This window comes from Physeter macrocephalus, chromosome 11 (genome assembly GCF_002837175.3).
Source record: "Physeter macrocephalus isolate SW-GA chromosome 11, ASM283717v5, whole genome shotgun sequence".
Lineage (NCBI taxonomy): Eukaryota > Metazoa > Chordata > Mammalia > Artiodactyla > Physeteridae > Physeter > Physeter macrocephalus.
The window spans coordinates 66,458,844-66,480,901 of NC_041224.1; the positions used below are offsets into that span (position 1 = coordinate 66,458,844).

Here is a 22,058-nt window from a genome sequence, read left to right on the forward strand (position 1 = left end):
CTTCCGCCACCCCCCAGCCAGGTGACTGCCCCAAAGCCTTTCCCACACCCCAGGCCCCCCAGCTCGGGGACCCCACCCGGAACAGTCTTTGCCACCTACCTGAGGAACTACACTTCCCATCAGGCGCTGGAGCAGCAACCGCAGCTCCCAGTGTGCTCCCAGGCGCCGCTCCGCCCCCGGCCTTAACCCCATAGTGGCTGCAGGCTGGCGGAAGCGTCGCGGGGCGCAGGTACCCTGCGAGTGGGCCCGGGGTTGGTGTGTGTGTGCAGCAGAGCTGAGGAGAGGACGGGATTGGGGGCCTTAGGGAGGAAGGGAGCCAGGGTTAACCGAGGACAGGCAGCGGGGGTGGAGGATGGGGGTGGGTGGGAGGTGAGCCATAGAGCGTCCGCCCCTCGCGAAATTAAGAACCTGGAAGTTCACCTTTTCCAGCAAAACGAACCCTTTCGGGTGCCAGGCCCGGGGCGGCGCTGAGGTTGCGGCGGGGGCGGGGGGAGGGCAAAGGAGTCTGCCCTGGCTAAATGTCCCCCTCTGCCCAACACATACCTTCGCCTTCGATCTGGCGAAGAGGAAAGTGGCAAACTCTCCTCTCTCCGCCAGCGAGGGTGAGGAAGGGGAGTACGCCTCTCTCGGCCCGAGGCGCTGACCGGGGCGTTTCCTATTCCCCCCTGGACCATGGGCTGGAGCTTGGGGAGCCCTTCTGACTCCCCTATCTCCTCCCTCGAAGTCGTGTGTACCTGACTCCAGCGCTGATGTACCTGGAGACACCTGCATTCCCTCTTCCTTGTCCTCGCTATGGTCCTGACCAGTGAGTGGGTGGTGGCAGGCCTCCACACTGCCGGCTGAGCCTCTGAGCAACCGTTTTCCCAGCTCTTCTCTTCCAGGCTCATTCCCTCAGTCATTATGACAACCGATGCAGGCCTGATTCCAAGCGGTGGGGTGATGAGCAAGCAGAGCTTCCACTCTGGGGTGGGAGTGGAGGTAGAGGCAGAGAAGAGATGATAAAATAATTTCAGGTTCTGGGAGTGCCACGGAGGAAGGAGAACGTGTAGGGGGTCAGGGGGTACGATGCTGCCTTGGATAGGGTGGTCAGGGAGGTCCTCTCTCGGATGTTCCCAGACTGAGGGGGACAGCAGGGGCGAAGGCATGGGGGAAAGAAGAGCATTGTGCTTGAAGCAAGTGAGTCAGAGGGAGCGTGGGAGGAAATGAGATGACAGTGTGGGCCCAGGAAGGATCTGGACGTTATTCTAAAATCAGGAAGGGTTCATGGAAGCCCATGGAAAGTGTTAATGATCAAGGGATCCCTAGTCTGAGCTTTCTCAGCATTTTCGGGGTGGGGGGAGGGGATGTGGAGCAGGGGCAGTGGCCAAGCCAGCTGATTTCCTGCCAATTATCAGTTGACCATGGCCCCCTCTGACCCTCTGAAAACTGGGAGTGATAATTGCTACCTCACTGGATGCACACCTGGCCCAACCTGCTGTCATCCTCCTCCACAGGGCCTGGCCACCCCTCCCACAGAATGCCTGAGGGCCCTGAGCTGCATCTGGCCAGCCACTTTGTGAACGAGGCATGCAGGGAGCTGGTGTTTGGTGGGTGTGTGGAGAAGTCACCTGTCAGCCGCAACCCTGAGGTGCCCTTTGAGAGCAGCGCCTACCACATCTCAGCTTTAGCCCGAGGCAAGGAGCTGCGCCTGACACTGAGCCCCCTGCCTGGGGCCCAGCCCCCACGGGGGCCACTGGCCCTTGTCTTCCGCTTTGGCATGACCGGCTCCTTCCAGCTGGTGCCCAGCGATGCGCTGCCACCCCATGCCCATCTGCGCTTTTACACGGCTCCCCCTGACCCCCGACTTGCCCTCTGCTTCGTGGACATCCGCCGCTTTGGCCACTGGGACCTCGGGGGCAAGTGGCAGCCAGGCCGCGGGCCGTGTGTCTTGCTGGAGTACGAGCAGTTCAGGTAGGGCCAGCACCAGGTGTGATGAATACAGTCCTGGGCTCCAGGCCTGGCTGTTAGTGCCTCGGTGGCCAAGAAGAAGCGAGTTCCAGCCCCCTTTGAGCTTCAGTCCCTTCACCTGTAGACCAAGACAGTGTCCTTTCCTGGGGACAGCTCCCTGAGCTAATGCATGTGGAAACCCAAAACTGACGTGGGAGAAGGTGGGAGCAAGAGGTGGATGAGGACACGGCCAGTTAGTGTGAGAGCTGGGTCTCAGGTCAGCATCCCACTGTGTCTTTTGGCACCCTCAAGAGGCTAAGAAGAAAGGTGGAGAGGCTTTAACAACCTAAGAAAGGAGGCTGAGCACGAAGGAATTGCTTCAAGGGAGTGGGGAGAGGACTGCCTAATGTGGTTTCTGAATCAGACTGTGGTCTCCCACATTCTGCCTACCCACTGGTCTGTGTCCCGTGGTCTCGGTGCCTGTCTTCTGCCTGACGGAGGGGTAACGGCCCCACCTGGGATGTGATCCAGGTCACATAAGATGGCACACATAAGATGGCACAGTGTCAGCCACTTCCCTTCCTCTAAAGATAAAACATGTATGAGTCTCTGCTTCGTGCCAGGCCAGCTCTAAGTGTTGGGGGTTCAGCAGTGATCAAGAGGGATGTGGTCCCTGCTCCCACAGAGCTAGTTCAGGTAGGGCAGGGGGAAAAAGGGGACTAGATTAATTCAAATAGATACATGCCTGAAGAAAAATCCAAGAGGTAGAAAATGACTTTGAGCTGTGGAGGTGGGGGGAGGAGGAGGGTGCATTAGGAAAGGCCACCCCAGGTGACGTGTGAGCTGAGGCCTGCCTGATGAGAAGGAGCCAGCTGTGCATAGCTCTAAAGTAAAAGCGATCTGACAAGAATCACAAACACAAAGGCCTGGAGTGGACTTGGCAAATCCTTTCTTGGGGAAGGCACGCCTTCGGCTGCCCCCTGGGGTGGGTCAGGGCGTCTCTGGTGCCACACAAGGCGGCAGACTCCTGGCCTTCCCAGGTATGACCCCAAGTACACTCCTAGGGAAGTGTCTGTGTTGTCTTGGATTTCTCCCACTTCACCTTTTCTGGGGAGTCATGCCACAAGTTAACTCTTTGCCAGCTGAAGCTTCTCTCACAAGATGAGCATTTCGGCTTGTTTTGTCCTCCAGCTGCGGAGCATGTGGGGATCTGCCCCCCTCAGGGATCTGAACACCCAGGCCAACCTTCCACTCTTACCTTTACCCCCAAAACTCTGTCTTCTGGCCCCCTATTTCATTTGCTTCTCATGCCCATCACTGAGTCAGTCTTGCCATGATCCTTTTCCACAAAGAAACAAGATACATGTATCTACCCTTCATGGTGGTGAAGAGAGACCCATGACCCTTGGAGGTGGGGTGGGAGCTGCTGGGGCACCAGCCAGGGCTTGCCCCCTCACTCCTGCTCAATAAACAGAGCCAGTACCAGCTTCCTGGAAGATCTTCAGCTTCTTGGAAAGACCTGACCCCGCCAATATCAAATCTTCATATCTAACCAACCAGAAGTCCTAGACAGGGAGTTCCAGACTGCGGACACACCTGAGGTCCTGTGATCACCTTGTTCTCAAAAATGTCTCGAGTCTGAGGCACTTTGGTGATATACACACCACATCCCTAGACTCATGTGTTTCCTTGAACATGCTGCTTTTGACTGGTATTTTTTTACCTTTTGTAATGCATTAAAATCCCACACTGTTGTTCCCATTTAACAGAAAACTGAGGTTCCCGCTGCCAAAACACCACTGAGGCTGGGAAGAGGGGAACTGGGACTCCCCATTTCCTTCCCTAGCACCCAGGAACGGGTTCCCCCAGCTCCTCTCCCCTAACCCATGGGGAGGCAGAGAGAGGTGGGGTGGGCAGAATAGGTCTCACGTGCCCAGACTGTGTCCCTCCAGGGAGAATGTGTTACGAAACCTGGCAGACAAGGCCTTTGACCGGCCCATTTGTGAGGCCCTCTTGGACCAGAGGTTCTTCAATGGCATTGGCAACTATCTGCGGGCAGAGATCCTATACCGGTCAGCAGGCAGGCCCTGGGCACGAGGGCTGGGGTGGCTGGGTGTGCCCACATTCCCCACTGCTTAGCATGGTGCCCTCTCTCCACCTCACTGCAGGCTGAAGATACCCCCCTTCGAGAAGGCCCGCACGGTTCTGGAGGCACTGCAGCAGCGCAGGCCGGTGAGGCTGCAGGGAGGGATGCACGCACCTATCAGTGCAGGCCGACAAGGGTCTGGGCTGGGTCAGGCGTCTCCAGCTTAACTCAAGCAGGTCCCTTCTCGGCTTCCAGCCTATTTCCCCATCTCTACAATGCGTGTGCGTGTGGGAGGTGATGGGGGGGCAGATGAACTGTCTGAGTCCTGCCAAGCTCAGAAGGGGTCTGTTCCCCAAGGGGTCAGCTGCCTTCTGAGTGGCCCTGCCTCATGCTGACATCCAGGTCCTACCCCTGCCTCTTCTCCAGAGCCCGGAGCTGACCCTGAGCCAGAAGATCAGGGCCAAGCTGCAGAACCCAGACTTGCTGGAGCTGTGCCACTCAGTGCCCAAGGAAGTGGTCCAGCTGGGTGAGACCTGGGAGGCAAAGATGGCCAGCTAGGTCTGCTTTGGCATATCGTGTAATCTGGGACAGTTCCTGCCCCTCTCTGGGCCTGGTTCCCTGCCTGGGGAATGGAAGTTTGTTGACCTAGTCGTTCCTAAATGGACTAAGCCTCCGTCACTGATCTTCACGTGTCGGGTGTCTATGTCCCCTGAGCTGCCCCATAAGGCAGGCAGGGCAAGGATTCTTAACTCCAGGATGGGAAAGCTATGGCCCAGAGTGGGGAAGACACCAGCCTGAGGTCACACAGCTGGAGGAGGGAGAGCCTTGGCCCCCTGACTCAGTCCATCAGCTTGTAAAGCTGAGGTCTGAGCCAGGTCTAACTGGGCTCCCCCCAACTCCCAGCCTAAGTCAGCCCTCTGACCTCTGCCTGGCTCCTCTGTCCCACAGGGGGCAAAGGCTATGGGCCGGAGAGCACGGAGGAGGACTTTGCTGCCTTCCGAGCCTGGCTGCAGTGTTATGGCACGTCGGGCATGAGCTCCCTGCGGGACCGGCATGGCCGCACCATCTGGTTCCAGGTTTGGGCTCTAATGCTCACACAGGCAAATGGAGCCCTAAGGAAGCTGGTGGGATGGAAAGACCTGGGGTTGCACTGTTCCTGAGGATCTAAGCTTTCCCTGTGCTATGCCTCTCCCCTCCTCTGAGTCCCAGGGTCCCAGCTAGTGGAGCAGCCCAGGGCAGGGTTACCTTGCTGTTGGCTCTGACCTGGTGGGGTAAGGGACGGTCAGAGAGGCTTCCTAGGGGAGGGGCTTCACTGATCTGGAAGGACAGGTGTGAGTTCTGCCTCTCCAAGGAAAACTCCCCCTGCCAGATTGACTCCTGAATTCTCCTGATTCCATTTTAGGGGGATCCTGGACCCTTGGCGCCCAAAGGTAAGCTACACCTAATGTAATGAGAGGAAAAAGGACTAGTTGCCTGCAAGGGCTATAGCACCCTTCTCCATCCCAGTCCCCACTCCAACCCTTGGAGGCACTCCAGAGTGGGAGCATGGGAATCTAGAGAAAGTGGGCCGCGGCCACAAGACCCTCCAACCCCATCAGCAACAGTATCCTGCAGGGGGCAAGTCCCGCAAGAAGAAATCCAAGGGAGCACAGCGGGGTCCTGAGGACCAAGTGGAGGTATGTCTCCCTGTTCCTATCCCCTCCCTGCACCCATCCCCTCCCTGCACCCTCTCCTGTCCTGGCTGCACCTCCCAGGCCAGGCTCTTGGGCAGCTCCTTCCCTTGACAATGGAGGGCAGTGGTGGGTCCTAACCAACCTGTGACCTGCTGAGCTCCTCAGGGACCCGTGTCTTCTCCACCCAGGACCCTCCACCTCCAAACAAGGCCCCTTCAAGGACACGAAGGGCACGGAGAGGCCTCCCTGAGCAGACTGCAGCCCAGCAGCCCAAGGGGACCAGCCTCCAACGGGACCCAGAAGCCCCCCGTGTCCCTGAGAAAGGGAAGAGGAGGAGGCAACCAGCGACCTCAGGTGGGCCTTCCTCGGCATCTTCCTCTAGGGAGGCAAGGGGCACCACCAAAACGGGCTCTCCAGGAGAGGAAGGAACAGCAGCGCGGGTGGGAGGAACACATCGACAAAGGTGGTAGGGAGGCTGTTGGGGCAGAGTCCTCAGCCTGGGGTCCGAGCTGCCACCTCACCTGTCCTCCCCACAGGCCGCCGCAGACCCCAAAAGATCAAGGCTGACACCCCATCTTTGGAGCCTGAGGAGACCTCAGCCTCTTAGCAGGAGGGTCTCCTTGCTTGCATCCACCCCTTCCTGCTGCCCTGGATCTGGCCTGTGCGGCTTCCTGGAAGTTGCAGGGGACTGGCTGCCCCTGGCCCTGTGGCCATTCCGTATACAACTATGATGTTTTTAATTGTACCCACTGTCCCCATTTTTTAAGCCCACGTGAAAAAGGCTGTAATTTTTAGTAAAGTGATAAACCTTGAACTTCTTGGGCTGGCTGCAGAAGGTCTGGGAAAGCCTAATGTGGAGGGCCTGGTGCCCAGCCCTGGGGACAGGAGGGCCACTGCCTCAGTATGGCTGACTGAGCCCCATCCCAGGCCTCAAGGCCCTGGCTCTCAGGACAGTCTGCCTCTGCAGGGACAGCCCTTCAGAGGTGGTGCAGAGACCCACCCCTTCCCCCGGGGGCAGCCCAGGCTCTACAGCTCCTCCAGTCCAGGATTCCTCATGTGACTGCTCCCCTAGCCTAGTCCAGACTAGTCAATGCTCCCCTCCTAGTGGGCACCAGCCAGAACCCACTCACCAGGCCTCCTCCCCAGCCCCAGGCCCTCTGCCTGTGGACACGGGGGAAGAGCTGCTTCTTCTTCCCGCCCCCCCCCGCCCACAGGCCGCACCACATGGCATGAGGGATCTTAGTTTCCTGACCCGTGTCCCCTGCATTGGAAGCTCGGAGTCTTAACCAGTGGACCGCCAGGGAAGTCCCAGAAGAGCTTCTTATATCGTGGTCTTACAGTTAGCTTATGGTCACCGATATCCCCCGTCTCTGTCATGGGGCCTGCAATCCAGACCCTGCGTGCACAGATAACCTTAGATCTTGCCCCTGTCCCCAGATGCCTGGGGCAAAAACTTCCCCCCCTCAATGCCTGAGTTTGGGCCCTGAGGGGACTGAGCAGGGGCTACCAGCAGGGTTCCTGAGCCACGCATTTATTGTTCAAGAGGTAACTGATCCTTGCATCAGGCTTGGGAGGCAGAAATGAGGAACCCCCAAAGCCTTCCACAAACAAAACCCCACGCTCAGGGACTCAGCTCGGTGCGGGCTGCAGCACGAGCAACAGGGACTGCACTTGGAAGGGAGAAAAGGCGAGCTTCAGGCGTCTGTCCCGAAGGGGCAGGGGGCCAGCAGGGTCACGGCGCTCCAGGAAGTCACAGCTGGAGAACAGAAGGGACCATGAGGGCCCCGCGAGGGCAGGGCTCCCACTCCCACCCCGTGCACCCACTCACAGGACGGCCTCCTGAACCGGCAGCGACGTGTGCAGCCAGCAGTCCACGTGGCTGCCATGGGCCTCGTACAGCCTCAGGACCAGCTTGCGGCCCTGGAGGCTGGTCTCCGCCTACGGAGGGAGGTGGGTGGTGGGCGGGGCCGAGGGCGGGCCCAGCTCGGGACCCCGGCCCGCTCCCCGCACCCCACCGGCCCTTGCCTGCTTGACGGTCTCCAACACAACTGCAGGCGAGGACACTGAAAAGGCACTCCAGGCGGCGGCGGGTGCCGGGCCCGGGGCGGGCAGCGCCAACAGGGGGAAGTTGAGGCTGTAGGCAGCGGGAATAACGCCAGCGTCCTGGAAGGACCCTGGGCGCAGACCGGAAAGGGACGCGTGGTGGAAAATGAGGGTAGAGGCGTGGGACCGCAGGAATGCTCCCCACTTACCGTTGGGGCAACCGAGGCTGAGAGGGGCAGAGAGGTATCAGGGCCGCAGCACTCACCATTATGCGGCATCAGCGCGTAGGTGAACTCGTGGCGCCCCATGTCAACCGTGGCGTCAGGTGACTTGGGTGCCCGCAAGCTGGGGTGGGGAGGGTGGTAAGGGCCAGGCTGGAGCCGCCGAAGTTCTATCCTGGGAAGACCGCGCTCCCATACCAGTCCTTGGGAGGCACCCCACTCACAGGGAGAGGCTGATGACGCTGCCTCGTACTGACGCGCCATACTTGCAGTCATTGAGCAGAGCCAGCCCAAAGCCGTGCTCTGACAGATCCATCCAGCGGTGGGCCCACACCTGGAGGGTAGATCGGAGACCCACTTGGTGGCCCCGCCTCCTCCTCGTGCTCCAGAGCTCCTGTCAGTAGACTGAGGGAAGCTCTGGGACCACACGACTGAATGCCAGCTCTCACTATAGGAGGCCCTGAGCACACCACACAACCTGTCTAAGGCCCAGCTCCTCATCTGGGAAAGGGGGATAAGAGTACTTACCCCACCAAATGGGCATGAATATCAGACTAAACAGAAAGCATTTAGCACCATGCCTGTCATACATGTCAGGAACCAGCAAATACTGATCATCATCTTCCTCCTCCTCACCCCATACCACACAACTAGTTTCTCCCCAGCCAGGGAGTATCCAAACCCTCCACCACACCCCGCCCCACACCACCCCACGTCAGACCTCAAATCGGGCCCAGTCCCAAGAGGTGTTGTAGTGGGTGGGCCGCTGCAGATGTCCGAACTGGACCTCAAAGGTGGCCTGGGGGCTCCGCACACGGGCAGGGAACTCCACCTTCAGGAACTTGTGGGCCTCGTGCCAGTGCACCTGTCGGGGGTGGAGGTAGGGGTGCAAGAGGAGGGACCCCTCCTCACCAGCCACACCCAGGGAAGATACCCACTACCCTGCCCCCTGCTACCTCGGTGTGGAAGCGGACATAGGGGCAGCCGACGTCCAGCACAACCTCTTGGCTGAGCCGACTGTTGGGGCTGATCTGCAGCAGAAACGAGGCGCTGCCCCGCACGCCACCCTCGGTGCCCACGGCCAAGGTCCCTGCCTGGCCCAGCACTGGCTTCCTGTGGAACAGGGGAGGGAGGTGCTGAGCCAGGACGGCCTGGCAGAGGGGGCCCAATACTCTCGTATCCCACGCCGCCCCCGAGTCCTGCCCACCCCGCACCGTGTTTCTAGGTGGTAGTCCATGACGTCCCACGCGTCCCAGTACAGGGGGACATCATCAAACAGCACAAACTGGTTCCCCACAGCACCCTCAGCAATGGCCTCCCTGGAAGGACACGGAGACTGGCGCTTTACAACTGTATGACCGCGGTCTCTCCAGCTGTTTGAGGTGGGTGGGGTGGGAGGTAGGGTGAGTAGGCCCAGAGGACAGGAGACTGCTAACCCAGCCGGCCCCGTTCCATGTGTGGATCCCAGTCCTGAGCCACCTGTGGGCTACTGTGGTCAGCTGTGGCCAGGGGACAGAGGGAATGAGAGGTCTGGGGTCCCCTGCCAGGCACCGGGAGAGGGCAGTGAGGGGTCAGCACCTGCCGGAGGCCACCAGCACCAGAGACGTCAGGCGGCCGGTTGGGTCCAGCCTCACCCGGATGATGCCGTTGTCCAGAGTCACAGAACCGTCAGTCTTGGTGGGAGGGGGCCTTGAGGCTAAGTCTGCAGAGGCTTCCCGCCACCAATAGCCCGCCCAACCCCAGCCCCAGCCCTGCCTTGCCACCTGCTCCAGGTTGGGGAGCTCAGAACCCCCACGTTGTCAGGGACAACCCAGGACAGCCAGCCCCCGCCCACCGCGATGTGCCAGCACTCACCTCCTGCACTACAAACACAGGCTGCTGGGGCAGCAGGGGCTGCAGTGAGGTGGGGGTGGGAGCAGGAGCATAGCCCATGCTGGGCACTGTCACCAGAGCTGGGGATGAGGCCTGGGCATCAGCGCAGCCTCCCTCAACCTTCCAGGAACCATACTCGGGGCGGGGTGGGGGGCTGGAGGGGGTGAGTATCACTAGTACTCTCTAGCCTGGGGCAACCCGGGGCAGAGATCCCCAGGGGAACGTCCCCAACTCTTGATTGGGCCTTGATCCCTCCTGCTACAGTAGCCACCCTTCTCCGCAGCTCATACCTAGGCAGTGGGCCCCACCAGGCCTGGGCAGGGCCAACACTTCAGTGCGCTTCCAAGGCAGTGTGTTGACAATGAGGAGGCCCTCAGGACCTGGCTCCCCAGCACAAAGGGCTGCGGCTGCAGCGCTGAGCAGTGTGTTGCCACGGGAACGGATGTCTGGGGAGAGACTGGCTGGTCATGGGTGGGCAGTGGGTCTGGGTGACCCCTGAATGTCCCACAGGAGACACTCTGCCCTGGGTGCTGGAGAGCAGCGGAAATGTTGTCAGCCTCACCTTCGTAGTGGCACATGGCTTCCTCTGCCACCAGCTGGATGCAGCTTCCAGTCACCACATCGTGGAACTGGTTCAGGAGCAGAAGCCTGCAAGGGCCAAGGGCCAAGGGCAGGGCTGCGGAAGGCTGGGAGGGAGGGGCAGCCACAGAGGTGTCTGGGGTGAGGTTAGTGGGTGGCAGGGTGCAGAAGACAGGCTGACCTCCAGAGGTCCTGCAGCTGGGCGGCTGGGTAGAGGAACTGGGCACTGCGGGCCAGGGCCAGGCTGCTGAGCAGCTCCACGTCGTGCAGGATCCGCTCACACTCCCGGTTCCCCTTCTTGATCTGAGCCCAGGGTAGGGAGAATCGGTCTAGAGTCTGTTCAATCATCCCAGGACACCTTCCAAAGCCTTCCCTTGCTCAGAACCCCTGGTGGCTCCCCAGGGCCTCTTGTTGAGTTATCTGCCCCAGATGCCTCCCTCCTCTCCCCTCAGCCCAAGCCCTTCCTCCCTCAGGGATGCTCAGTCCTGCCTCCTCCAGGCTTCTGACCACCCGGCTCTTGCACTTCTCTCCTCTCAGCTGCTCCGTGGAACACAAGCCTCTTCCCCCAGGTCCGGGCTGGGCTCTGTCCCCTGCTTCCTCCTCTGACCCTCTGGGCCTCTCAAGGGCACGCCCTCCCCATTTGGCTCAGCAACCAGCTCCTGACCTGGGCATGGGTGGTGTAGGTGCCATTATGTAGCTCCAGGAAGAGCTCTCCGACCCACGTGCACAGCTGCCCCGAGTGGCCCTCCAGCGCCGAGAAGAGTCGCTCCGGAGAAGAGAGCTGCACCCTGAGGGAGACTGCAAGCCTGGGTCTCCCAGCTTGGCCGTGTGATTCACCCTTCTTCCATGCAAGGGTGACAAGAGATCCAGTCCCGACAGAAAGGAGCCACGCCCAGAAAGCTCCCTGTCCACACAAAGCCAGTTCTGGACACCCCAGGAGAGTTTTCTCTCTAGTAGGTTTAAGCCCCGTCCCACCTTTAGCTTTCCCCCCACGCTACCACCAGGGTAGAAGTTGGGAGGAGCCCATGGTCCGGGATTGGAGGGGGACAAGGTTTAGGGGGGGTGTCGGGCCCAATATTTGAGCAGAAGGAAGGACTAAGGGCAAGGGAGGAGGGTAGGGCTGAGTGAGCCCAGGCCTGACCTGGGCAGCCCATCTGTATTGCACAGCCGCTTCAAGCGGTCCACCATGGTCTGGGTGGGGCCACCACCCCCATCCCCAAAGCCAAAGAGGAAGGCACTGTGGTTGGTACGCCCCTTGTCCCGGTTTTTGGCCACAGTCTTCAGCACCTGCACAGGCGGGCTCAGGGTCAGCTTAGGACAGGACACCCAGCCCTCTCCAGCCTGCCTCCCATCCCCAACCTTGGCCACTAGGTGCCCTCTCACCTCCTCCACACTGCCCTGCATCCCATATGAGTCACCGGGCGGGAAGTGGGCCAGCACCCGGGAGCCATCCAGCCCCTCCCAGAAAAAGGTATGGTGCTGCAGGCAGGGAAACAGGTAGAAGAGAGAGGGCAGAGTCAGGGCTGAGGCAGAGCTGGGCCTCCTAGACCTGCCCCTCCTATGTGTGACCCTGGGGGAGGCATGCCTTCTCTGGGTTGGGGTTGGGTGGTTTGTCCAGGGCCTCTCAATAAGCCTGGACGGAGATGTATGGGCCAGGTGGTGGGACCCAGGCCCACTCTGAGCCTGGTTCCCTGGGGCCTGCTCACCGGGAAGGAGTTCACCAAGTTCCAGCTCAGTTTTTGTGTGAGGAAGTGCCTGATGCCACAGCTGCGCATGATCTGTGGGAGCTGCGCTGAGTAGCCGAATGTGTCTGGCAGCCAGAACTGCAGGGAAAGGGCCTCTGGGCACAGGAACCAGGGCTCTCGGCAGCGCGGCCACAGCCTCAGTCCCTCATCACTCAAGGGCAAGCTCCAGCCCCACGCGCCTGCAGGCGCAGCCACTCCCAGCCTACCTCGGAGCACATCTTCCCAAACTCCTGCAGGAAGAAGCTCTGTCCCTGCAGGAACTGCCTCACCATGGCCTCTCCACTGGGAAGGTTCCCATCCTGGCAGTGAGGGAACAGGGAGGCAGCCGGGGTCAGCACCAGGTGGAATGCGCAGGAGCTCAGGCCAACCACCCGGACAGGAGCAGCCAGGGCTCTGACACTGGGTGATAGGCAGTGCCCAGGGAGTGTCCATCTCCTCACTTCAGGCCCACCTGTCTGTCTGCCAGAGGGGAGGTTTCTGGGGCCAAGTCATCCAGACAGTCTGTCACTGTACTGGAGACCCTCCTCCCCCTTGGAGTGTCAGGCCCCGTTATTCCAGGGACTGATAGATGCTGCCGTGGAGAGGGCATGAAGGGCCTGCAGAGAGTCACCAGCAAAGCTGAGGAGAGAAGCCCATGATGGCATGGCCTGAGGCTGAGGGGCTGTGGACTGCACTTACCATCTCCACCCAGGTGCCCCCCACGGGAACAAATTGCCCACGGCAGGCAAACTCCTGGAGCCGGGCATACAGGCCAGGGTAGTGGCTCTTCACCCACGCGAGCTGCTGCGCCTGTGGGCAGATGAGGCGGGAGCTGGGCCAGGGGCAACAAGAACCCCACCCAGGGCTGAGCACCTGGGGCCCAGTGGGTGGCTGAGGGTGAGGAGCCCTGCCCCTCAGGCCCCAGAAGCCCTCGGAACCTCATACTAGTGCCCATTGGGCTCCAGGTACCACCCGCACAGCCGTCCCTCTGACCTGGGAGCAGGCAAAGATGAACTCAGGATTCCGCTCCATGAGCTGAACGACTGTCACCCAGCTCCGGGCACATTTCCGCACGGTCTCCTTGAAGGGCCAGAGCCAGGCTAGACGGGGAGGAGGGTGAAGGATAGGAGAGCAGCAAGGTCCCCAGCTCCTCACAGATCTCCAGCCGCACGCCTGCCCCCCAGCACCCAACCAGGCCCAGTCTGGGCCTCCAGAGGGTCATCCTAGCCTTCCGTCCATCCCAGGCCCTTTCCCTGCAAAGTCCTGTGGCATCTCTCCTGAGCTGTCACTTTACATCACTCTTGCAAGGTAGGAGTAGGGACTGGGGAAAGGAGGTTGGCTGGGGCTATCGGATCAATTTTACATCAGGAAATGGAGGCCCCAGTCCCTGGAATAGCCTTACTCTGAGGTTTAGACACCCCTGAGAGGATCCTATAAGAGGTACTGGAGGTTGGCCCTTCCCCTGCACGCACATTGAAGGATAGCCTGGAACAGAGGGCACAGCTTCCTGAGATGGACCTGCCTGGGCCAGCCGTCCTGCATGAGGCACTACAGCCTCTTGCAACCTCTAGGCCTCAGTTCCTTCTTTACCAGCCCAGAACTCTACATCCCATGCTTTGGCACAGCAGAGAAAGCCCTTGTTCTGTGGTTCAGAAACTTTAGCTGCATCAGAATCAATATCTTGGGGAGTTTTTTTTAAATGTAATTTCCCATAAGCCTCACAGACACTGCAGACTTACCAGGTTCAAAACTGACCTCCTGATCCTCCCCAGGAAACCTCCCCTGGGCTTGAGTCCCCATCTCAACTACTTCCACATCACTCCTATCTGAGGACTTGGGCACTTGTCAAATTCTTACTCATCCTCACTCTGTTCAAAGGTCATCTCCTCTGAGAAACCTTTCTTGAATCCCCCAGACCCACCTGGGTTAAATGCCTCTTCAGGGCTCCCCAGCCCCCCATCCTTCCCTCCATCATGACAGCAACTGTGTCTGCCTATTTTGTGATCACCAGTCTCTATAATCCTACCCCCCCCCAATATCTAGCATGGGGCCACAAGGGGCATCAGATTTTGTTGAAAGAATAAATGAAGCCACATCTAGCAGAGCCTACAGCCCATTCCCCTTTCCCCAGGGAAAACTGAGGTCCAAGAGGGGCAAGAACTTGATGTGGATCACACAGTGCTTCCAGGGCACAGCCAGGTCTTCGAGGCCACTCCTGCCTCCCCGAACCAGCCCAGCCAGCTGCTGCCCTACCTGTATCAATGTGGCAGTGCCCCAGGGCATGGATGGTATGCTGGCTTTCACCCCCACGTTGGCCAAAGAACTTGGAGGCCAGGGCCTGGGCCACTGGGAAGGTCTCCGGCTGGGCGGGGTCACATATGTTCACCATCTGGTTGGCTGTGTACAGGGCCTGGTAGCTGCGCTGGTTGTCCTCCCCGAGGCCCTGCAGCAGGGTTCTGTCCCTTAATCCCCATCTCAAGCAAGCAGAGTCTCCAAAATTAGACCCCAGCTGATCTCCCACGGGTTCTCAGCAGAGTTCCTCCCTACCTCCAACCCTGTGCTCCTGCTGGTCCCCCAGCTCAGCACTGTCTCCTTCCTCCCCTTTACATAGGGAAATCCTCTCAACACTCAGGCAGGCACGAAACACCCTCCCTATTCTGGATTCCCAGAGCCCCAACTATCTGACCCAAGAAACAGCCTGCCTGGAACAGGGCTCTAGAGGGTGACCAGGTGGCGTGGGGGTGTCGAGTACCTTGGCCATACCCAGCAGCAGCTCCAGATCCACCAGGAGCTTGTGGACATCCCGGTGGAACACGGCCAGCTCAGCCCGGCTCACCTGGAACATCTTCTCTGGGTCAGGGGCTGCGATCATGGGTCCCTTCCCGGCCCCCAGGAGCCCATTGCAGGCTACTTCCACATAGAGGGTCAGACTACAAATGTGGGGAGGCAGCCTCAGGCCAAGGGACTGGCAGAGAACTCTGGGGCTTGGGGAGGGAGGACCAAAGAGGCATCCAGCAGACCCCTCCCCATTCACCCCCAGGATCTACCACCCAGAGGATCTCACAGTTATGTCAGGTGCATGTGAGAGAGGGTCATGGTAGAAACAACAGACTACACCAAATTCTGCTGATGAGTGTTCTGCCTTGGTTGGGGAGAATAAGTAGCCAAGTTTGGAACCATGTGAATTATGCTGTTGTTTAGACTTTTATTTCCAAAGCTGTCTTTACAAAGCACTGCCTTGGTCTCAGAACCCTCTTTGCACATTAAAAACAGGTTTGGATCTCCCAGATCCAGTCTTTCAGAACAAAGATCCATCAGCCAATATGGGCAGGCCACTGTTTGGAAAGCATGGTGGGCTGTGGTGCTGTTCTACTCAGTCTTCAGAGAGCAAACATGACTTCCTTCGGGAAGCCTTCCATGACTCTCCTCTTATCCCTCTCCCTAGTCTAGAACAGATTTCTTATGTTGAAAGTGTTTTCTTTCAAAGCCCTCACCAGTTTTGCAACTATATAAGTTTATGTGAGTCCCCCTTGCTGTCAAGAATCACATCATTCACCATCACAGTCCCAGTGCCTGGAAACATCAGATACACAATGTTCAATAAATATAATACCTAAGAAGAGTTTTTGATGGTGTCATAAAATGCACGTTATAATATGGATTTTTAAAAAATCAGGATTCAAAATATCAAAGAAATACAACCTCAACTAGTAAAAACTACATTTGAAAGAATTCCTGAAAAGAATGCTGAGATGTTAATAATGGGCGTCACTAAGTGGTGGGATAATGGGAGTTATTTACTTCTTTGTGCTTTTCTGTATTTAACCCAAGAACGAAAACACTATCTTTATAGCCAGAAAAATCCTGCTTTTCAAAAATAAGCTATGAGAGTTGAAGATGGTTGTATTGAAAGTGGGTGTGTTTCTCAGATCGCTCTGGGCCTCAGCTCCTCCTTGCCCACTGGTCCTCCCTCCCCTACAGCACTGGTCAACCACAGCACAGGGACTCACTCACCTCCGGGGGTCTTCTTCCCCCAGCTTGTCAGTCAGGACATAGCTGGTCTTCTCCCCCTCTTTGGTCAAACCCTGGTGGGGAGTGCAGTGAAAGAGACAGGACCTGAGGCTTGTGAACAGCTCAGATGAAGTATAAGCTGAGGGAGGCCAGGCCCCTCTACCGGGTCCCTAGCACTGGCTCCTCTCTCCCAGACAAGGCCAAGATTGACAAATCAGGGACCTCTGGTAGAAGGTCCCCCAACCCCCATGGCAGTCAGTGCCATGACCACCAAATGGCACCTATTTGCCAGCAGAAAAGCCACTGGTCTTGTGGAGTCTTGGGGAGGTATCTGGTCCTTGGTGGCTTCTGGTGGCCTCTGTAGCCCTGAATAAGCATCTGAAGGGAAACTCTATGAAGTCAGGGACAGGTTTACCTCATTCCCCACTATATCCACAATGCTTAGCACAGGGACCTGCCAGAGAGGGCACTCTGGAGACATCCGCTGAGCCAGTGAAGGGAGGGAGGGAGGGGTCTGCCATCTTTCTGTACAGATAGAACAACAGTCCTAACCTGAGACTGAGGGTTAGTCAAACTGAAATGGAAGCTGTGTGAACCTGAACAAGTGTGTTAACATCTATATATCTCAGTTTCTTAGTCTGTAAATGGCCATAAAGACCTACCACATAGGATTTTGAAGGTTAAACCTGTTAAGGTTGGATGCATAAACAAGGTACTTAATAGTGGGTATATATGGGGAACTGGGGGTGAGGTAGCAGGGAGATATCCATTATTTCAGGTGAAGAGGACTTTTTAAACTTTATACTATCCAGAACTGTTTCAAAGTCTCCCTCCCCGACTGCCATAAGCATATATTACATATAATAAAAACCAGTTTATTTAAAACTAAAAAGTGATATAGTCTGCAAAGTTACTAGTCTGGCACCTAGTAAAGGGTTAATAAATGGATCTGCTGTACATATTACTGTACTTGATTAATAACTATTTTCATCCCAGAATGGGAGGGTGACCAGTCAGTGGCAGGGTTGGTTTAGTATTAATTATGTTGAGACCCTCAGCGATCCTTTCAAACATGAGAAGGAACAATTACACAAGGGCCCAAGCAACAACTTGTCCAGTCCTGAAATCCTGATACCACCCTGCAGGCATAGCCACTCAGCTGTGGCTTCTCCAGAGACCAGGGCTGAAATGTGGCCATACCTGACCTAGGGCAGGGCTCCTCACCTGGACAGGTTCCCCATCACGCCACACCAGGCCTTCTCCATCACTTTCCCAGCGAAGGTGAACTTCCTGACCCACCCATGCCTCTGGGATGGTCAGCTCCACCCGGAACCAACAGGTCCACCATCTGCAACAGAACCACTAAGATGGGCCTAGGGGTCGAAGCCCTTTCCTTTCGACATAATTCCTTGGACTAAGGGTCAGCAGGGGCTTGAGAATTTCACCAAGTATCTGCAGCATCACAAGGTATTCAGCTTTTTTTTTTTTTTCTTTTTTTGCGTTACGCGGGCCTCTCACTGTTGTGGCCTCTCCCGTTGCGGAGCACAGGCTCTGGACGCGCAGGCTCAGCGGCCATGGCTCACGGGCCTAGCCGCTCCGCAGCATGTGGGATCTTCCCGGACCAGGGCACGAACCCGTGTCCCCTGCATCGGCAGGTGGACTCTCAACCACTGCGCCATCAGGGAAGCCCAAGGTATTCAGCTTTGATCCACAAGAAAGGAGCAATGGGGTGTACAGCAAGGTGAGGGAAAGAGGCAGAGAATCAGGGGTCTGTGACTTGTCCTAGAGTGTCCTGCCTAAGGGATGTCCAGGGACTGGGAGAAGGGGGAAATGAAAATTCTCCCATTAAGTCTTGAGGGATCAGGGATCTGCTCCCAGCAGAGGGTGCTGCTCTGCCCCAAGTGACTGTCTAGGGCAGAGGGCCGACAATGGAGGAGTGGCCCTTAGGGGAGGCGAGTAAGCCGGGAGCGGGGCCCTGCTGGCCCCGCCCTCCCTCTAGAGCGTTACCCACGTGGGTCCGAAGCTGTCGCCGACCTGCGCGGGGCGGAAATCCTGCTGGACTGCCTCCTGGTAGGGAAGCCTTTCGGGCGTCAAGAAGCTGGAGAGCTCGGCCACTGGGCAGCTGTCTCCGAAGAGCCTGGGCGGGAGGGGCAGGTGAGCACGCGCCCGTGGGCCAGCTGGCGGGTGGGGACTCGCATTCCCTCGATCCACCGCCGGAAGGGCTGCCTCACAGCTCAGTCTCCCCCCACACCCTCCTCCTGGCCCCAGCCCTTTCCGCGGCGGGCACTTTGTCCCTTGGCCCAGGTGGCCGAAGTTTGGGTTTCCCCCCGGAAAGGAAGGCTAGAGACGCGTGGATGCGGCCGGCCGGCGCCATGGGCGAGGTGGCCACACCTGCCGCGGAGATTACAGTCGGTAAAGTAGAGCGGCGACACGAATTTCTCCACCCGCTCCAGCGTAGTGCGCCAGTGCTTCAGGACCGGCGCCGCCGCCATCGCCGCGCGCTCTCTCCTCTCCCCGGAAGGCCCCAAACGCTGCCGGCGCGGTCCACGGCCTGGAACCAAAGGTTCCGGCGTCCGAAGGGCGCCTTCCAGGCCCGGGCAGCTTTTCTTGGAACACCGGCGGCTCTGTAAAGTCTCGCTGCTCTGAACTTTGAGCAGGGAGCTGAAAGCTAAAAGCCGCGCTTCCGATGCTCTCCTCTTATCTCGTCCGAGCTGGTGGCCATTTAGGGCAAATCCCTAAATAAAATAAGTTTGACGCTTTGATTCTGCAAAAGACGTTAGGCACGACGGGAGCCTGGGTTGCTGCCGACGCAGGTCAGCTAGTCTCAGAAGCTGCAAGCGGGAACCTCCTTGCCCTCTGGTCCTAGCCCGCCCTCTGGCTATCTCGAAAACCCGTTGTCTGCTTAACGTGGCAAGAGCCGGGGCGCCAGGACCGGTGGTTTCAAGCCAATCGGCAGACGTGCGTTAAATAGAGAGGACTTTGCACCCCAGTAACCTCAGCTTCCTCTACTACATGTTTTATTTTATGTATATGGCTAAGTGCTGCCCATCGCCAGAAACTCCGAAGATTTTGATTTGAGATTGCAGATCACAGACATAGAATTCATGATCCTAACAGAATAATGTATTTCCCTACACGGGACTGAAGAGTTCAGAGAAGCCATAATGCCAGAAACACCTCCAATTTCATCCTCACGTTACTCTGGTAATCTGTTGGCAGCTTGTTCCCCCCCTCCTGGGAATGCTATGAAGTCCTTGTCTATAAAATCATTAGGAAGAAAAGTATATACACAACATGAGCCCTGATATTTTAATGGAAATACTGACCAAGTTTACAACATTTCAAATGCAAATCATAGGGAAAGGTAATTAAGTACAGAATACCAAACGTGATTTAAAAATATAACTTCCTGCTATAAGACAGGCTGAGTTGAGCTTGGAGCTCAGATGGCAGGAGGGATATAAATGCTGTTTGTGAAACCCTGGCTGTCGGTGAAGCTCCCCCTTCTTTCGGTTGCACTGGTAGGATGGGGTTTTCTCTGTTGGCCCTGAAACCCTATCCTGACCTGCAAGCAGCTGCTCTGGGCATAACCCTATGCAGAGACAGCAATAGCTGGGGCTGCCCCTGGTCAGGTCCCATCAGTTCCCCGCCCCCCTCCCCCGGGCCGTAATTCCAATTCAACATGGTCTTAAGCAAGCAGAGGTGAGTTATCGCTGGGAAAACCTGAAGATCTTCCCCCCCAGTCAGTATCACTCCATCTCCCAAGTCGGGCATTGCCCCAGCTTCACCAGAGAATCTCCTCCCACAAGGCTCTTTTGCCACCCTACACTTTTGGGCTCTGAGTCTCCTGAAGTTGTCCCATCCCTCCACTGCCCCCCACCACACCCAACAAAAAACACTAAAATCGGAAAAGCCTACCATGTGTTATGAAAGTCCAGAGCCAAAAAATTTGTGATTTGGTGGTGGTGATGTTGGGAATCTTTAATTAAAAAGCAAACAAAACCACACAAATCACTGCTGGTTACTTTACAGCTACGACTAGGGTAATGGTTGCTGGAGAAAAATTCACCAGAGTACTGGGAGAGGCTCAGTTGGTCTTTGTTCAGAAAGTCCAGGCTGACCACATATAAAAATCCTAATCACTCATGTTTAAATATCTGCCAGTTTAAATTTATGTAATTTAAAAAAATATATATGTATATATTCCATTTGCAGTTGCTAACGAAATGTATCGAATCTCCCTCCCAGCCCCATTTATACCACACACTCTGTACACACTTCTTTCAAACACTGGTTTGGTATTTAAGCTGTTCACTCCCATTTCCAATAAGAATAAGAAAAAATACAGAGAAGTACAAACTACACAGCTGCACAACTTACCCAAATATAAAATATTTCCAAACAGCTGAAATAAGGAGGGAAAATACGTACTAAAAGAATGAATAATTCTATTTTAAAAATTTAAGATATTTTGATTTGGAACACATACAACTGACTGCTAACTATTTAAAGCAAAATCCTGTTTGTACCGTAGATAAGGAACTGAAGCCAAAATCCCTGCTTCACAGTAGTTCTCTGGTGAGGACAAGGGACTTGGGTTGAGAGTTTATTCCTTAAGTAAGAACCAAGCTTTATTTATTTACAAAAAAAAAAAAAAAAAAAAAAAAAAAAAAAAAAAATTGGGGCAAGGGGGAAGACAAGTTTTACACAAAAGTACTACAACGGTAACTCCCTTTGGTAAAAAGTGTAATAAATGTCTTGTACATCTGTTCATAGGTACTAAATCTGAAGCCACATAGAACTATGGTACACAAGAAGCTAGAGCAGTTATGCTAGCACATCAAAGCATATTTCTTTTAATAAAAAATTGACAGTATGTACATTATTTACAAAAAAAAAAGAAAAACCAAGTTAAAACTGTGTGTGTGTGTGTGTGTGTGTGTGAGAGAGTAAAGCTGGTGGATGGCACTAGGGTAGACTAGTAAAGAAGCAGGTACAAAACAGTTCCACGGGAGCTAAAAAGGACGACTGATTTGAACTTGTTGAGGTTGAGAACCAGAGGAGAGAATAACGGGTGGGCAGCAAGGGATTCGTCAGGAATCAAATCCACAAGATGATCAATCCCAAAGCCAAACTGCAGGTCCCAGAGAAAATCTAATGGGTGATCTAGATGTGCTCAAGTGACCAGGAAAAAAAAATCCAATCCAGTTTTTTTTCCTTTTGGGGGGGGAAGAGGAAAGGAGCAGTGACCATCAGAGTTACAATCCATCTAAGCATTGAGTCCTTCCCCAGTCTGTCAGTCAATGCTCGCCCATCCAATCAAGGTGTGAACAGCATCCGGTTTCCTCACTGAAGGTCAGGCCCCAGGAGGCTCCAGTCTTAGCTCTGCTGGTGTGTGCAAGCAAGCTGCATGTCCCTGTGCTTGCATGGATTTCTTCCCCTCCAGGGCAGGGTAATGCCCAAAACCCCTGGGAAAAGTTCCAGCTCCGGCTTTGTAAGGTATCCACGTTCCTTATATGTAGCCCACTTGGTGCCAGGTTGCACCAGCCACACACAGATCAGGTGGCCATGTCCCAGAGAGGCCCAGTGAGGCTTGAAAGGCATCTTCCTTGTTTCTTCAGTGTGTGCGAGTACACATGCCCCCCCCCACAACACACACACACCCCTCAAGTTATCTGCTCTGGCTCTGCAGTTATGGGGCTTTGAACACTGTGCCATATTTGACACGGTACTTGTTAATGCTCACAAAGTGCAGGGTCTCTGTGTCACAGGTGGTGGTGCAGGGCACCAGGCCCTCCAGCCCCTCACCCATGAGCCACTTGCTGGTCTCCGCTGCCATTTCACGGGGCACATGCTCCTTGGTCCATTTATCTACCCAGGCCTGGAACCTCTGATGTAGCCGCTTGCTTACCCGCTCATGGGA

General features: G+C 56.4%; 3 protein-coding genes across 15 annotated transcripts in view; 1 reads left to right on the top strand and 2 right to left on the bottom strand.

The window, feature by feature from the left end:
• Window positions 1–48: 48 nt before the first annotated feature.
• NEIL1 (nei like DNA glycosylase 1) lies at window positions 49–6,493 on the top strand. Of its 7 annotated transcripts, XM_055088121.1 has the most exons (10): window positions 49–229; window positions 1,494–1,950; window positions 3,879–3,998; window positions 4,095–4,158; window positions 4,439–4,538; window positions 4,961–5,088; window positions 5,415–5,442; window positions 5,627–5,688; window positions 5,874–6,039; window positions 6,222–6,493. In XM_055088121.1, the coding sequence occupies exons 2-10, from the start codon at window positions 1,517–1,519 to the stop codon at window positions 6,290–6,292; spliced, it is 1,173 nt and encodes a 390-aa protein (XP_054944096.1). In that variant the 5' UTR covers window positions 49–229; window positions 1,494–1,516; the 3' UTR covers window positions 6,293–6,493. The 7 variants fall into 7 exon arrangements, with proteins under 7 accessions (XP_054944096.1, XP_028350870.1, XP_028350871.1 ...); XM_028495069.2 differs by lacking the exon at window positions 49–229 and having other exon boundaries at window positions 1,341–1,950; window positions 3,864–3,998; window positions 5,519–5,688; XM_028495070.2 differs by lacking the exon at window positions 49–229 and having other exon boundaries at window positions 1,341–1,950; window positions 3,864–3,998.
• Window positions 6,494–7,071: 578 nt separating this feature from the next.
• On the bottom strand, window positions 7,072–20,749 carry MAN2C1 (mannosidase alpha class 2C member 1). Of its 3 annotated transcripts, none has more exons than XM_028495067.2 (26): window positions 18,527–20,749; window positions 18,147–18,272; window positions 17,360–17,483; window positions 16,139–16,209; window positions 14,877–15,054; window positions 14,378–14,567; window positions 13,118–13,224; window positions 12,824–12,934; window positions 12,352–12,444; window positions 12,107–12,223; window positions 11,784–11,879; window positions 11,542–11,687; window positions 11,065–11,188; window positions 10,582–10,703; window positions 10,384–10,469; window positions 10,112–10,267; window positions 9,804–9,914; window positions 9,528–9,660; window positions 9,164–9,268; window positions 8,906–9,062; window positions 8,671–8,814; window positions 8,174–8,283; window positions 7,994–8,073; window positions 7,711–7,859; window positions 7,514–7,623; window positions 7,072–7,441 (listed from the first exon to the last, which is right to left on the bottom strand). In XM_028495067.2, exons 1-26 carry the CDS (start codon window positions 18,625–18,627, stop codon window positions 7,315–7,317), a joined length of 3,174 nt encoding a protein of 1,057 aa, XP_028350868.1. In that variant the 5' UTR covers window positions 18,628–20,749; the 3' UTR covers window positions 7,072–7,314. The 3 variants fall into 3 exon arrangements, 2 of the variants coding, with proteins under 2 accessions (XP_028350868.1, XP_007120786.1); XM_007120724.4 differs by having other exon boundaries at window positions 7,076–7,441; window positions 9,528–9,622; window positions 9,804–9,901; window positions 18,527–20,746; XR_003681662.2 differs by having other exon boundaries at window positions 7,306–7,441; window positions 7,711–7,819; window positions 9,528–9,622; window positions 9,804–9,901; window positions 18,527–20,748.
• A 216-nt stretch (window positions 20,750–20,965) lies between these two features.
• Window positions 20,966–22,058, bottom strand: part of SIN3A (SIN3 transcription regulator family member A) — a 65,773-nt gene continuing 64,680 nt past the window's right edge. For all 5 annotated transcript variants that reach the window (XM_007120717.4, XM_007120716.4, XM_055088119.1 and 2 more), the window contains one exon: window positions 20,966–22,058. In XM_007120717.4, coding sequence (XP_007120779.1) covers window positions 21,828–22,058 — 231 coding nt within the window. In that variant the 3' untranslated portion in view covers window positions 20,966–21,827.